Below are 17,049 nucleotides of genomic sequence, written 5' to 3'. Positions count from 1 at the left end.
TTTGGAGAATTCGCACTTTGCCTTGTTCAGTGTGAGTCCCGCTTCTTCCAGGGCCTGACACACCTTGTGCAGTGCTCTGTCATGTTCTTCTTGTGTTTTTCCGTATACGAGTACGTCATCAGAATAGTTCAGGCAGTTGGGGACGTGTCTGATCACTCTGTGTATTTCCTTCTGGAATATTTCAGCTGCCAACGAGATGCCGAAGCTGAGTCGTTTATACTGAAATAGGCCAAGGTGTGTCACGAATGTGGTGATGTACCTGGATTCTGGGGAAATTTCAATCTGGTGGTATCCTTTAGTTAAATCCAGTTTGGAGAAAATGTTTGCCCGTTATTCTGGGTGACTGGTGTCTTTCTCTTTCAATGGCTACGTTTGCTCTCCGCATGTCGACACACAGGTGTATGGACCCATCGGGGGATTTCTTTGGTACGGGGAACAATGGGTGATACCCAGGGCGTGGGGCCTGAGACTGGCTCGATGACGTTCATTTTGATGAGTTTGTCCAGTTCCTCCTCAACCTGATGCTGAATGTTGATCGGTATGCCGCGGTAGTGCTGCGCCACTGGTTCAATATTGGAGTTGATATGCAGGTGTACTTTTCTGTTTTTCAGTTTTCCGAGGCCGCTAAATAGTTTGGGGAACATTTGCTCAATGGCTTCCATTCTTGGCAAAGTACTTGTGAGTCATTAGTTGATATAATATGTGTACTAGCCCCATCTCTACTGCTGTGCGGAAATTCAGGATGCACCCGCTGTTGGCTTCCCTTTTCAGGATGTGCAAGGAAATTTTGGCTGCGTGTTCCTTGTGGGTGCACCAGGCCGTGATCATGCCCTTGCATGTTAATGGCGTTGTCGCTCCATATGGGTAAATGTCAACAGTGGTCTGTTTGACCTTTGGTGGTGGGGTGAGCGACTCGTAAGCTTGCTCGCTTATAATGTTGACTGTTGCACCCGTGTCAATCAGAAAGTTCAGCGGGGTGTTAACGTGCAACGGGAGGATTGGGCTGTGCTGAGTGGCCGTGGTGTTGTTGAGTGCCCATACATACCCCTTCTTCCTATGGTCCTCTTCTGATGATGGGGTGTCGCTGCTGGAGGGAGAGCGCATCTCGATGCAACGGGTGATCCTTCATGTGACCGCCTGTCCTCGCGGGGAGGTGGACCCGGGCGATCTCTGTCCTCCCTTCTGGGTGTAGTTTGTTCATCCTCCCTCTCTGTGATCGGCGGGCTGCGTCGTGCGTATCTTCGTCTGTCCTGGGTACGTTGTTTGTGCGTGGCGGGGCCTGGTGCGTTTTTGCACATTGCTCTGTAATGGTCCATACCCCCGCAGGAGGCGCACTGTTGACCCATGGCGGGGCAATCACCCATGTGCGGGTATTTGTAGACACATCTGCAGCAGGTGGCGTCCGCGCGCTTGCCTCCAGAGCTGGGGGCTGCGTACAGTTTGTTTATGGTGTCGGGGTTGCTTGCGGATTGTTGAATGGTGACTTTGCCCAGGGTATCCAGTTGAGACTCTACCGCAGCTTTCATGCGAGCAAGCGCCAGGATCTCGTCCAGGGATCTTTGTTTTTGCAGGAGTTGTTTGCGGAACGGTTGCGACAGGCATCCTGCAATGACCTGTGATCTCAGTGCTTCGTCATTTGAATACCTGTGAAATTCGCAGTGCTTCAATTTAATGCGGAGTCGCATGACAAAATTGTCCATGGATTTGCCTTTTTCTTGCCGTGTGGTATGGAATATGTGACGTTCATAGTCAATGTTGGTATGTGGGTCAAAGCATTGGGAGAGTTTGTCATGGAGTTCTCCATATGTCACTGTTTCAACGTTCATTAATTCGCCTGCAATGTCTCTTACTGCTGGACCCACTGCCATGAACAATGTGTTTTTGAGTCTATCATCATTTTTCAACCCTATGGCCCCAGCGTAGAACTTAAAGTCTTGCAGCCACGTGGTCCAGCGGGGTCCCAGGTTTGAATTGTCTCTTATTTCAAATGGGCCTGGCATGTGCATGACTTGTGCAGAGCCACTTGTCTCCTGTGTCGGTTGGTTATCTCCTTGCGTGTTGTCTGCGCTTCCTGATGAGGATGCGGTGGCTTGTGCTGTGTCAGACATGTTTGCTCCTGTTATGCAATGTCTCCTGTGTTTGGTGATCTTCGGTGACTTTTAAGGTGCTTGTATGCTCTGTGTTTAAATACCCTTCAGAGGTTTTCCTCAGGGTAATTGCCCTTCATTCATTCAACATTTCACTTGCCTCCTTTAACTTGCTGCCGTGATCTTTACTTTCCTTGCGGGCCTCAGTCAGCTGGGAGCTTGAGCGTGGCACGTTTTCCCGTCTGTGGCCGTAATGCGGGCCCGTTTCGCCCCCTCCGCTTCAGAAGCAATGAAGCGTGGGGCCCTTGCCAGCAGTATTCTCTGGCGTGCTGCTAATGTGCCAAGGCGGCCGCGAGTCTCCAGTGCAGCGTTACGCCTTGCCTGACGTACGCGTGTTAAGCGTGTCTGCGCAGCGGGGCCCAGTTCGTGCTCGGGAGGCGCGCCGACGCGCTGAACTGCGCGACGGCAGGCCTCGCTCCTAGGCACGAGTGGGTCTTGCACCCCTCGTCGCCATTGTTGGACCCATAGACGTTGCAGGGAAAAGCCGGCTCTCTAATGAAACACACGGAGCCCAGCTGCGGTTCAACTGCTCTTTATTAAACCTATTCGGCAACTGCCGGAAACCTGTGCCTGCCCCTCCCTAACCCCAACATCATGTCCTGGTGCCTCTGCACTCTCCTGTGGCCTCAGCTACGCCCACATAACAGTGTGGACTAGCGGACAGACTGTGCCCAGGTGCAGCGCTCAAATCAAAAGTAAAGGTCCTGGTGAGGTAGCAAAGCTTCAAGGGCGCAGAGATGCCCCGTTACTGCATCTATGCCCTTGAAGAGCTGGCTACAGACTGCTGGAGCATTTTAGCTTGCACACGCACACACATAAGGAACAAGTTACTTACCTGTAACTGTTGTTCTCCAGCATGGGTCTGGCATGGATTCACATGCTCATGAATATTCCCCGTCGTCAGGCTGGGAATCCTCGGTAAAGAAAAAATCAGTATCAGTTTCATTTCTGATCTGTCTTTCGTATTAGTAACCAATCACTGATCTCTGCGTCATACTGACCACAGCCAATGACTGTCCTCTACCTAAGCCCCGCCTCTGGCAGCCATCTTCAGATTTGGTAGCACGTGAAGTGGCAGTATGACCAAGTGAAGAGCCGCAGAGGGGTAGGCGGGAGGGTTCGCATGTGAATCCATGCCAGACCCATGCTGGAGAACAACAGTTACAGGTAAGTAACTTGTTCCTTCTCCAGCATGGGGCCTGGCATGGATTCACATGCTCATGAATAAAGAATACATAGCAGTACACACATGCACAACTACGGGAGGTGGCAAAGGCTCAACATTAAGCATTACATCAAACTCAACATTAAGCAATTCTTACCTCCTCACCCGGCTCACCTTAGGCGAACAGATTGCGCAGCACTGCTTGGCGGACCCTGGACTCCTCTCTGGAATCCCGATCGACGCAGTAGAATTTCGTGAAGGTGTGCGTCGACCTCCACGTAGCAGCCCTGCAGATGTCTAGCAAGGGCACACCAGATAGGAACGCTGTGGTAGCTGCGATCGCTCTGGTGGAATGGGCTCTCGGACGGCCGGGCAGCGGTCGGTTTGCCAACCGATGACAGTACATGATACAGCCGGAGAGCCATCTGGAAATGGAAGCCTTTGAGAGAGCCTTCCCCTGATTGACAGGTCCAAAGTTCACAAAAAGTTGTGACGTCTTCTGAAAACTCTTCGTGCGGTCCACGTAGAACTTCAGCGCTCTAGCCACATCCAGCGAGTGCAAAGTCCTTTCGGCCGGCGACGAAGGCGACGGGAAGAAAACAGGCAACACCAAGGGTTCGTTGAGGTGGAAGTCCGACGGCACCTTGGGCATGAAGGAGGGGTGCGTCCTGAGCACTACCCTCGTGTCGTGAAAAGTCAAGTACGGGGGCTTGCAGGAAAGGGCCTGGATCTCTCCCACTCTTCGTGCGGAGTTGATGGCCACAAGAAACGCTGTTTTCCACGACAAGAACTTCAACGGAGCCGAGTGCAGAGGCTCGAACGGAGGTCCCATGAGCTTGGTCAGCACCACGTTGAGCTCCCACGCCGGGGCCGGAGCCTTCACCGGCGGGAACGATCTGAACAGTCCCTTCATGAATTCTTTCACCAGACGATGAGACCACAAAGACGTCCGCCCCGTGGTTCTGGTGTATCGGGAGATCGCAGCAAGATGAATCTTGATGGACGCGTGCGCCAGTCCAGCCTTGGCCAGCGTCAGAAGGTACGGCAGTACCTGGGGAGCCGTAATCCGTAGAGGGTTAATCTTCTGTGCGTGGCACCAGACAGAGAACCTCTTCCATTTGTTTCCATAGCATTTAAGAGTTGAGGTCGCCCTGGCCTTTGCAAGAACCTCTCTGCAGTCGGCCGGTATGTCGTATCCTCCAAACTCTAACGCTGCAGGAGCCAGGCCTGCAAGTTCAGCGACTTAGGGTCGTGATGGAGGATGGCGCCTCCTTCCCTGGAGAGAAGATTCGCGTCCACTGGCAGCTTGATTGACTGACAAGTCCAGAAGGTCCGGGAACCATATCTGCCTCGGCCACGCAGGTGCGACGAGGATCATCCTGCACCGTGACCTCTTGAGCTGGTTGATGAGCCGGATCAGCAATGGCAATGGAGGGAACGCGTATAGAAACAGGCCCTCCCAGGGGAACGTGAAAGCATTGCCCATGCTGCTCGGCTGGGGAAACCTGCTGGCGAACCTCCGGCACTTGGAGTTCGTCGCAGTCGCAAACAGATCGATCTGGGGTGTGCCCCGCCGTCGGAAGAGGCGGTCCACTAGATCCTGTCGTAGTTCCCACTCGTGGCACGAGCGCAGCTCTCTGCTGAGCGAGTCGGCGATGGTGTTTTTTATCCCTGCCAGATGAAACGGCACCAGAAACATCCCTTGGGCAACGGCCCAATGCCACAGATCCTGCGCCTCCTTGGACAGGGCTGGGGATCTGGTACCGCCCTGCTTCCTGATGTAGAACATGGTGGTGGTGTTGTCAGTGAAGATCCTCACCACCTTGCCCTTGAGGGACGGAAGAAAAGACCTGAGGGCCCAAAACACTGCACGGAGCTCCAGGACGTTGATATAGAGGGACTTCTCCGTCGGAAGCCAAAGGCCTCTCGCGTGCAGATTTTCGGTGTGCGCTCCCCACCCTTCCAGGGAGGCATCCGTGGTCACTGTCTCCTGGTGGCCGGGGGTCTGGAAGTCCATGCCCGCCGTCAGATGCGCGCGGGTGCCCCACCACCGGATCGCTCGTCGGAAACTCTCGTCGAGTGTGATCCTCTCCTCGAAGCTGCCCGTCGTCTGGATCCAACGCGTGTCCAGGAACTCCTGCAACGGGCGCATCCGGAGCCTGCACAGGCGGATGAGATAAATGCAAGAAGACATCATTCCGAGGAGGGACTTGATGGACCTCACCCTGGCCGCGTCCGCAGCCAGCATCCGCTGCACCTTGCCCAAGATGGCCCTCGTCCTTTCCTCCGACGGAGAGGCCAGAAGCGACACTGTGTCGAGCTTCGCTCCCAGAGACAGTGCGTCTTGCGCGGGCACCAGGTGGGACTTGGCGTAGTTTATGGAGAATCCCAGGTCCGTGAGTAGTTGGACGTCCTTGCCGTGTGCTCCACGGCGAGCTCCTTCGTCTTTGCTCGGATGAGCCAGTCGTCCAGGTAGGGGTAGACGTGGATCCCCACTCGGCGCAGCTGCGCCGCCACCGGTGCGAGGCACTTGGTGAACACCCTGGGTGCCAACCTCAATCCGAAGGGAAGGGCTTTGAACTGGTAGTGACGCCCTTGGACCACGAACCTGAGAAACTTTCGGTGTCCCTTTAGGATGGGAATATGAAAGTAGGCATCCTCCAAATCCAACGACGACAGGAAATCGCCCTCCTCCAGTTGACCCAGAACGTGTTTGAGGGTGACCATCCGGAACTTCTGTGCCTTGATGAATTTGTTCAGTCGTCGTAGGTCCAGGATGGGACGCCATCCTCCCGTCTTCTTCTTCACGAGGAAGTATCTTGAGTAAACTCCGGAGCCCGAAGCCTCTTTGGGACGAGCTCGATGGCGCCCTTCTTGAGCATCGCCTTTACCTCCAAGAGAAGTTGAGGGACGTGATGTTCTTTCCTGGCCACAGGGGGAACGCGCGGGCACCTCTTTAGAAACTCGAGCGCGTGACCCTGAGCTAGGGCGTCCAGCACCCAACGGTCGGTGGAGATGAACTCCCACACGCTGACGAAGCTCGCCAGCCGGCCTCCCACCGGGGTGCTTCGGTGGGGGCCCGACCCCACGGCCGGTTCAGTCCTGCTTCGACGAGGCTTTGCCGCCTTGTCCTCCTTGACGACGACGGTGGGGTCCGCCTGACTTGCCTCGTCCCCTGTAAGCTTCCTGTGACGACGAACGGGCCGCTTGACGGTAGGTGGAAAATCCGCAGCTGGAACCTTTGGAGGCACCCTGTTTGCCTCCGCCGCTCCGAAAGGGCGGCAGCCGTTGCTGGAGAACCCCAAGAGCCCGGGCCGTCTCTGTGTCCGCCTTGATGGCTTGAAGGGAATCGTCCACTGTTTTCCCAAACAGGTTGTTTCCGTCGAACGGCATGTCCAAGACTCTGGTCTGCACGTCCTGATGGAAGTCAGTAGCCTTGAGCCATCCACGCCGCCTAAGGCACACGCCGTTGCCCAACTGGCGAAATCCAGTGTCAGCGATGTCCGTCGCAATCGTAATGGCGGGGTCCGACGCCACCTCTCCTTCCTGCAAGATCTCTAGGGCTTCCGCCCTCTTGTTGTCTGGTAGGAAGTCCAGCAGGGGGGCCAGTTTGTACCACAACTCCCTGTCGTAGCGGGCTACGATAGCCAAGGCGTTGGTCGCCTTAATCGTCGTCGCTGCCGACGAGATGACTCTGCGTCCCATCGTGTCTAATTTCTTACCCTCGCCGTCCGGCGGGGCGGTCGACGTAGAGGCCGCGCCCCCCCCCGCTTTCTTCCTGGCCGCCGCGGAGACGACCGAGTCCGGGGTCGGCTGTGCCCGAAGGCACAAGGGGGCCACGTTCGGGACCCGGTACTTCTTCTCGTACCGATCCCTTCTAGCCGGCGTCGTCGATGGGTTCTTGAGGAGGGCGAGGCCCTCATCCCAAATATCGTCTAGTAGAGGTACAGCGAGGACCGTCTTCCTCTTGGCCTCGCGTCGTTGATAAAGGAAACCTTCCTTCTTCTTCTCTTCCGGGCAGAGCTGGAAAAGCTCGGATGCCCTGGCGATCATGGAGTGAAACGATCCAATCCCGTCGGGCAGGGAAGCCCGGGTGGGAGGTGACGACGGGAGATCCTCATCGTAAACCTCGTCGTCTGTACCCGTCGCGGCCGTGTCAGTCCCCGTATCATCCCCACGTGTCGTGGACGGGGAGGAGGGCTGAACAGGGCGCGATGGCTGAAAAGGAGGTGGAGGATGAATCCTTCTTCTCTTAGGGGGAGGGCTCCCAGAAGGGCCTGGCTCCGGGTCCCCCGTCGGGAGCGGTTCCTCCGTTGGTGGTAACGGCAGCCTCGTCCTTATCTCCGAGCATAAGGACTGTATAGCCAACAAAATGGCCGCTGAGTTGTCTTGCGGCACTGGTTGAGGGCCCCGTCGGCACCCTCGACGTTCTTGTCGTCTCCTACGTCGGAGTCCCTCCAGACGGGTTGGTCTTCTTCCACGCCAACGCTGTGGCTTAAGACTTCGATCAGCTCCTCCTCAGAGGTTGAGGCCGAATCCACGACGACCTCCTGCCCCCCCTTTTTCTTCTCCGTCGGAGGTTTCACGGGGGTCCTGTCGATGGGCAAGAAAGAGGACTCCCTCCGTGGTGGCAGGGAGACTCTGGGCCACGAGGTCGCCACCACTGGTGTAGCCTCCACAGGCTGAGCCAGGGCCGCCACGACTGTCTCGATAGAGGCCTTGGCCGGGTGGATTAAGGCTTTCACCACCTTAGGTGCGCTCACCGCCTTCTCCTTGGGGGGAGGGTCACCGCCTCACACCCCCTCCGATGGGGCCTTCGAGCTCGACCGGGGTCTCTCCAGGAGCTTCGCCGGGTGCTCGGCCTTCCTCTTACCCAAGCCAGAGCGTTGGCTCGTGGTTGATGGCGCCGGGGAGGATGCGCCCTGCCTGGCGCCCATAGAGCTCGACCGTTCGGCGCTCCCGGTGCCAGCGGACTCGCGGTGCTTGGCCTTCTGTTGGACCCCCGTCGCTGGGGTGCCCTCAAAGGTCTTAGAAGACCGCTCAGACTTCTTCTTCATCTTCTCGCCTGACGGGCTCTTTCCTTCCAGCCAGTTGGCGAGACGTTGATGGCGGTCCTTCATGGTCCGCTCCGACATATTGCCGCAAAACGCACAGTGCTTCTCCACGTGCGTCTTGTCCTCATGTAGGCAGTAAAGGCAAAGGGAGTGTTCGTCCTCCTTAAAGACATTCTGAAGCTGGCATCCAGGGCAGACCCTTAACAGCTTTCCTTCTCCTGGGCCATGTCCGAGATGGGCCTGAGAAACTTCTGGATTCCTCCAAAAGCGTGGCTCGACGAAATCTTCACCCTTGAGGGGCATAGACGAATCCGACACGGGTCCCCGATTATTGGATGAAGAAACGGTGGAGCTTGAGGCTCTTTTGGCCGAAAAAAGAGAAATTTTTCTGAGAAAAAACGTGAAAAAAGCACTAACGCTCGAGAGCAATAGCACGAGGATCCCAACACTTGAACGTGCGGTAAAAATCTGAAGATGGCTGCCAGAGGCGGGGCTTAGGTAGAGGGCAGTCATTGGCTGTGGTCAGTATGACGCAGAGATCAGTGATTGGTTACTACTACGAAAGACAGATCAGAAACGAAACTGATACTTATTTTTTCTTTACCGAGGATTCCCAGCCTGACGACGGGGAATATTCATGAGCATGTGAATCCATGCCAGACCCCATGCTGGAGAATGATATGCCCTGGTACAACCATTTACATGTTCATTACGTAAATAGAAAGTGACACTCATGCCACAGGTGGGTGACACTGAACGATTTCAGGTTTACATTATAGCGCTGACTTCTATTGTGACACTTCAGCATTTCCACTCATTGCCTTAGATGCTCACACTTACGCTGCCAGGTGCCTATTCAAATATTCCGGACAGACAGTTGCATGGACAGTGTTTCTTTATCAGGAAAGGTCAGGTTGACAGAATTTAAGAGCTGCTATGAGCAGGCAATGTGTGACTGAAACATTTGCGTAGACAACTGGACATTCCAGCTTAAATCCCTGGCTAGTGCAGAATTTAGATTTTTCTTACAAAAAGGGCCAGTGGTGTTTGTTTTCTTCAATGTAAGGTAAACATACAACTGAAATGCATAAAATGCTGTTGTGATTTTAGAGAGAGAATGTTTTGTAGCCACGCAAACATTATGGTCGTTGTGTGCATGAAAATAAATAACTACATGTACTTAAAAACTGTAGGTTTGCCAAATCTCAGGGATCACCAAAGGGCAGGCAGAATACTTGTCACATGAATGCCGTGTCACACATTTCAGGGCTCTGCGGGAAACTTACATAACCATCCAAGTAACACAATGACAATAGAACCCACAAGTGGGATAAAACGATTATCAGGAAAAAAGATGATCATGAGCGTCCACCTTCCAATGAGAAAGTTAGCTGCCAAAGTACAAATACTGGTAAAAAAAAGAAAAAAAAAGAAATACATTGGCGCAAAAGGCCATTGTTTTCCCGGAGTATATAGGTACAGCTCCTGGCAAAACAAGAAGGAAAACCTTACATCACCTTAGTGGCATTGTAAAGCCACTGAATTCTATCCTTAACAAATATGCCTGAAAAAGGCCCTGTGCCAATGGTGATAACAATGTCGTTATTTCTAATGAAAATAAAATAGTTATGGATGGAAATGCTTCTTAACCTGTGGGATTTCCTCTAGTCACACTATCTTCCTGCAGCGTGTTCCGGGAATTTATGCCATCATCAAATAAACAGAATAATTGAGTCTCTGCTAATAATCCACACAATATATGAGAATGCCACAAAAAAGTGCTACCATTGTAAATATAATCAGCCATTACAATTTGACACTTATAATATATGCTATTTTGCCATAATTATTATCCGACTATTCAAAAAAAGCCCGCCCGAAGCACGAAACATGAGTTGTTTTTCCGCAGCAATGTGCCTGGCAGCCAATTTTGCTGGAACTTCATTTTAAGGTAGGCCCGACTAGCTGTGGGAGCCAGCAATCATGTTCAGCTGTGGTTTACAATTAGGGCAGTCCAGTGGGAAAGTAAATGTCCACCTGAGCCACCCGTGCATGGCAGGGATGCTTCTCTTGCAATACTAGAACTCTAGAACGCATGGAGAAGGAAGCAGGCCTTCGCCAGCTTGTATGTGCCCAAACACTTTAAACAAAGGGCCTGATTCATAAAACGTTTTTCAATGGATCTTGCTTCAATGGGTTTTTCAAAGGCTCTGCCTTTTTCTCCAACTTGTGTTGTGTTCAGCCAACATAAAATAAAATGCAAACATTTTGACCACAAAACGAAATAACATGAAATAACATAACATGACATGACATGTCTAGTTGTAGAGCACAACTTCCCCCTTACAGGGGTATTTTGGTGCCACAGGCAGATAGCAGAAGTTTAGCGTAACCCAACTCAATGGAATTGGGTTACTGAATTTCCTTGAGCATGTACAGAGGCATATTAAATGTGCTTTCTCAAAGTGTGTGTACTGAGTTTTCAAAAATGCAGAGAAGAAAAGAAACAAAAGTATGCATTTTTAAGATCGTTCTCTGCCAATGTATTAATTGACCTCACTTGAGGTGAATGATCCAATGCACTATTAAGTTTGGAAAAGCATCCGGCACTTCCTTCAAGACCTATCCCTTTCTTCAATCAATCAGGAACTTGTGAAGCTAAATAAGCAGGTGAAGGAAACATCTTGCGCCCTTCGAGGGATTGCCCCATGAATATCATTTTTAAATTAGAATTCAAATTTAAAAGATGCACATTTCACAAATAGTATTATGCGCAATTGATGTTACACTTACACTGTGAAAAATGGCTTTGAACATCTTAAACCAAATGAGTTGAGGAAATATTGGTGATAGTTGAGATCCCTTTCAGATCAAAAAAATACATACAATTACATTTACGGCATATATTCTTACCTCAAATTTAACAGTGAACCCGAGTTATCTGCAAGTACTTCATGGACAACCTGTTTTCAAATAAAGGGAAAAACAATGTTTGTAAGACTAGATCGATTGCATCCTCCACTGGACATTTATCAGTTTATTAGTTAGGCACCCTTCGACAAAACTGTAGAAAACTTTCCAAGAAATAACATGCACCTAACTTTGATTGCTATTTTATAGTTATCTAGTAATATTGCAACGATCAATTGTGCCACCCCACACCTGATTTAAAATGTTGTATTCAAAGTCACATTCACTCGATAACTGCACCAGTTAATTTTGAAAGATCAATACATACTAGCTTTTACTGAACAGCCAGCCAGCCAGCACGTGTTTTGACCTTATTGGACAAGGTCTTCCACAGGGCTGTGATACCACATCAAAATTACACATTTTTTCATCTGCATTTTAACAATCATGAACATAACCTTCTACATTTATACCTGCATACAGAGCACTTTCAGCAGAAATGGATGGAGGCCAAACTAATTTGTAAACATAGAACTAACTGCATAAAGAGTAAAACACAGATCATGAGGTGGGGACCTTCCTTTAAATTAAGTATTATGAGAGCTTCAGATGGACAAATAATAGCATAACAGTTTTTGATCCAGTGGAAGAATTGCTGAAAGTGCTGTGTATGAGTGGAAATGAACAAATGCAGAGAATATGGATACTTGATTTAAGGTTACTGGGAACGTCTGCAACCACATGTATGCTATCAGCAGAGGGGGTCCCAGACCACTTTGCGTATGTTTAAGAACTATGTATGTGTATGTTTAAGTTACCCAGGGTAATCCGGACGTGGATCCCTTTCTCAGTTTGCTTAAAGAGGCACAGCTTCACCTCACTGATGAGGCCCAAACAGGCTGAAAGATGTTTTCTGGGGTTGCTGTTGGTACTCGTGTTCAGAGAATTGCCAAGCATTTCCGTGCTTGACCGCCCAAGTGGGTGGGACCAGACTGATATGCAATTCATATTTCTCCTCTGTATAAGGTAGAGTGTGCTGAAACATGGTTGAAGACCCTCTTGAGTGGGCACCTACCAATAAAACAGATTATTTGGCTGTGTTCGATCTTGGTAGAGGGGCACCTAGACCTATTTAGAATGAAAACAGGCCTGCAATGTCCTGTATTTATGGGATTAATTTCAATTTACATTGAGAATAGAAAGCCACACAAACATGTTTGATTTTGATTTTTGTATTCATATTGCGCATATCCAGAGAAGGTACCTTGAGCGAGCTGCATCTCCGTGAAGATTACCTGTACCAGATGACCCATGAAAGTTACCTTAATAGACACATTTGTTGTTGCTTCCTGAAGTTAGAGAGTCAATTTGCCATAGCTGTAGAGGAAGGGGGTTCCAGGCACGAGGTTCTACTGAGGCAAAACGTCTGTCACCCCAGGTGGTAGTTCTGGAATATGGAATTGCTAACAGGCCCTTTCCAATATATCGCAGTGTACGAGTGGGGCAGGGATTTGCAATCCTGGAGGTCAAATAGGCTGGGGCAAGGTCATGAATACACTTAAAAACAAGATACAAAATCTTAAACTGTATTCGCTGCTGCACTGTGAGCATGTGAAGGCCTTTTTGAAGCTCTGAAATTGGTGTTTTCCGTGGTAGTGAGAATATCAGTCGCACTGCTGAGTTCTGAGTAACCTGAAGACTCTGAAATTGTATTTAGGTATACCAGCCAGTAAGGCATTACAAGAGTCCAATTTAGGGTTAGTAAGAGCTCCTACCACCAATGAATGATCTTTTTCAGAAATGCGCGCGAGCAGAGGATTTAGGATGTTCATTTGGATATAACAGGCCTTTATGATTTGGTTGACCTGTGAGTTGTAGCTTACACTTCACAGCCGGATACAGCCCAGATTTTTTATTTTCTGTGTGTAATTAGTGGCTACTCCACACAAAGTTGGACAAGGCACCAGTTCCATCACATTCTTCAGTTTCTATTTTGGACCAAAGACAATAATCTCAATTTTAGAGGGATTTAATCGGAGTCTGTGGTCCAGCATCCATATGTAATTTATTTCCTGTATATTTTAATATTCGCTCCACTGCCTCCAATGGTTGATTCAAGGGAACATATATCTGCTTGTCGTCTGCGTAGGAGTGGTAGCGCAGATTGAATTGGGCAAATATATTAAGCAGTGGGCGGATTTATATATTAAACAGTAATGGGGACAGGGATGAGCTCTGCAGAACTCCACAATTCACTAACAAAGCTTCAAACAGGTATGAGCCTGACTTGACTTGTTGGGAGCGATTGGTTAGAAACATGAAACCACTGAATGGCCTTGTCAGACAAATGAGAAAGTGATAGTAGGCTTGATTTAAGTATGCCAAAGTCAACAGTGTCGAAGGCTGCCGACAGCACCATTGTCGGCAGTCTCGAGCAAATCATCCCACATGGCAAGGAGAGCGGTCGCAGTGCCATGACCTGCTCTGAATCCTGATTGGTATGAGTCGAAGATGTTATTTTCCCCCCAAAAACACTGTAATTGGGTGGTAACAATCTTCTCCATGATTATTGGAGGCCACAGGAGACCCGCAATGGGACGATTGTTAGCAAGTATATTGTGGTCCAATGTGGGATTTTTGAACAGTGGGGTCAAATAAGGTTTTTTTAATTCGTTGTGTATACAGCCTTAGGCGAGCGAAGCATTCACCAAGGTCTGGACAGGTTTACTCAAGGTGTTAGCGTGCTGTTTAGCCAGACAAGCTGGAAAAGAGACATTCTTATGATTAGTAGGTATTAATTGAGCAATGTTCATTTATTTTGTATTAAAAAAGTATAGGCAATTATTTATTCACTTTTATTCAACATTTACATTTTACTAATGTATCTATCAGTCTTAAAAGCCCCATTTCTTTTCCATGTAATAACTGAAAAAAACACTTCTGATTGACCCAATCATTTTCCTGCGTAGCCATTAAACAGTTGGTTGTCCACTCTAAGCCTGGGTCACACAGGAAAAAGATTGGGTCAATCAGTAACAAAATAGACAATATCACACTGGATTGTGCTTTGCATTTCGGAATGCTACAGACTAGCGGGAAAAGACCCACCAGAAGGTCTAAGGGCTCATTCCACCAAGGGCATCGCTTCGTCTACAGCCCTGCAAAGGAAGGAAAGGGCGAAAAACAGAACTGAGGCCAACGGGCGCCGCGCGTGCTACTTATACACTCGATGATGTCACCCTCGACTCAATGACATCGACGCACGGCACCCTCTGCCGAAATTCTTTTTCCAAAGCAGCTGAAGCTGGATGGAATAGATCAAAGATGAGGAATACATTGGAGGAACATCCAATCGAAAGAACGTTACCAGTTGGTAAGTAACTTGTTCTACTGCTGCATTTAAGGCTGGCCCTATCACGGGTCTGGTGTGTTTACCCCCTGCTCAGAACTGGGGGTAAACATACTGAGAAAATGCCAATTTTCAGAACAACTACCGCCAGCGGTAATCCCGTGCATTTGCGCTGGAAATTTCCCATTGGGTCTTACAGTGAGCGCCCAACCCGTGATCCGGCAGGAATACCACCAGACGGGTGGGTGCTAACCCTAATAAAGTTGGAGCGGTATCCCAGCAGGGATACCGCCCAACCCTTGATTAGGCTCTTTTTTTAGAAAATCTGAAGTAAATGCACTGATCCCAGAGACCAGTGCTTTTAACTATGACATGTATACGAGATTATACACTTGAAATCTATTACAAGATGGACAAGACGAGTGAATTAAAACACATGGTCCCCATTAACAGACCTAGCATCCAAGATGGATCCTTTATATTAGAGAGAGTTACACAGGCTACTTTGTAGCAGCCCTAGTAAGCGGAGAATGTCCCACGTGTGGCTTTGAGAGTGAAAAGAGAAAGGTAAGGCTCTGCATGAGCGAATTTGTAAAAGTGTAATTATATAAAAAACTAAGTTTTAGAAGCCTGCATTAGACAAGCTACATATAACTACATATATTTATTATATTATAGAAAGAAGACAATACTGCACAGTAAGCCAGCAGTTTAGAGATACAGATATTCCACCCCATGTAGCCTACTAGAAGAGGATTGTACCACACCATAGGTGAGTACATTGCCTTGCATTTTGAATGGAGCGAGTTTAGACATTGCAGCACAGTAACTACAGTGTCTAAACATTGTCTAAACAAGACTATAATGTTCCAACACTTTATTCTAGGGAAATCAGATAGTGGTGACTTTTAGCGCAGCTCCGTATTGCCTTCAAGCAAGGAACACCAATTGGATTGTGAGCTAGCATAAGTCGCCAGTAAGTGTGAAATGCTACCAACCTGAGTCAGTGTCTAGACCTTCACCCTCTTCCCTTTCTCTGCCGGCCTCCTACAGTGCTCCTGGGATATAAATCTGGTCTCATGTAGCACCATTCTGAACCTTGGCACAAGAAGGTTTTTCACGTGTATGGGTCCTGAGGAAAGTGGGATAGAAGTAATTTATACCCCACTGAAACCGGTCTGCCCTTCAAGTTTTAGAATGTCTGACTATTAATCAGATATCCAGGAAGAACTGCTTTTGTTTTTAATGTTGTTACAAGTGAACAGGTGAGTAAGGCGTATTAAAGTAGTCTGAACTCCCACTTATGCTCCTTGTTCCGGTATGCCCAGATTTTATAATTTTGTGGGACTAGTCAAGTAACCCCATTGTTTGTGTTGTTGCACTCCTTTTGAGAGGCCAGTTCTCTCTGTCTGTCCCCTAACCCTAGATAGACAGTACATCAGCTCTCACTATGGCCAGTCACTTCATGAGGGATAGTTAGTCTGGTCGTTTGGTAGGAGGGAAAGTATAGCTTAGTCAGACGCTTTCTTTTATAGCTGTACTATCATGTGTATTCAGCCTATATGCCTTTGGTCCAGATTAAGTGGCCCACTTGGTCCTATTTTGGATTTTGTGACAAGATGCTAAACATCTTCGCAAAAGCCCCCTATGCACTGTGCTGTCCGTCATTATCAGGACATTCTTCCCTCTGACAGATGGCAGGAAATCCTTCAGCGCTAGTCTGATTGCTCTCAGCTCCAGAAGGTTGATGTGTAGTTTGGACTCCGATGGAGACCAACGACCGCTGATTCTCAGATCGTTGGCATGAGCTCCCCACCCCTTGAGTGAGGTGTCCGTCACTACTGTGATCTCCGGTCACGGTTGCCAAAAGGGTTCTCCTATCAGGATATTCTCTAAACAAGTCCACCATAGAAGGTCTTGAGGAACCTTGTTCGGAATCTGAAGAAGATCCGTCATTCGACCTGACAACTGGGACCATCAAGTCTTTAGAGCCCATTGAAGGGATCTCATTCTCAGACGTGCCTCTGGTACTAGAAAGATGCAGGATGCCATGAGGCCGAGCAACCTTAAGAAGTCGTAAGCATGAAGATTTTGGGCATTTTGGAATTTGGAAACCATCTGAAGAATGTCTTGAGCCCTCGACCTGGGAGGCGAGCTCTTTCCCAGGGATGTGTCTAACACAGCTCCTATATATTGGAGCCGTTGAAAAGGTGTCATTTGTGACTTCTTGAAATTGAGGGAGAAGCCCAGATTGTGGAGGAAATGGCAGGTGACTTTCAGGTGATCCAGTGCCTGTTCGGCAGATCGTGCTCTGATCAACCAATCGTCCAGATAGGGGTAGACATGAATCCCCCCCTCTCCCGAGGTGTGCTGCCACTACTACCATCAATTTGGTGAAGACCCTTGGGGCGGAGGTCAATCCGA

At 49.4% G+C, this 17,049-nt stretch overlaps 1 protein-coding gene across 1 annotated transcript in view; it reads right to left on the bottom strand.

The window, feature by feature from the left end:
- The window catches only part of STXBP4 (syntaxin binding protein 4), a 775,907-nt gene that overhangs the window by 187,392 nt on the left and 571,466 nt on the right, over nt 1-17,049 (bottom strand). The window contains exon 14 of the mRNA XM_069654926.1: nt 11,280-11,329. Within this exon, the coding sequence (XP_069511027.1) occupies nt 11,280-11,329 (50 nt within the window). The remainder of the gene's footprint in view (nt 1-11,279; nt 11,330-17,049) is intronic.

The sequence above is a fragment of the Ambystoma mexicanum genome, chromosome 3q (assembly GCF_040938575.1).
Source record: "Ambystoma mexicanum isolate Mex_15411 chromosome 3q, UKY_AmexF1_1, whole genome shotgun sequence".
In the NCBI taxonomy this organism is placed as follows: Eukaryota; Metazoa; Chordata; class Amphibia; order Caudata; family Ambystomatidae; genus Ambystoma; species Ambystoma mexicanum.
Note: the sequence above shows the minus strand (reverse complement) of the source record. Positions and strands in the feature narration are given on the sequence as shown.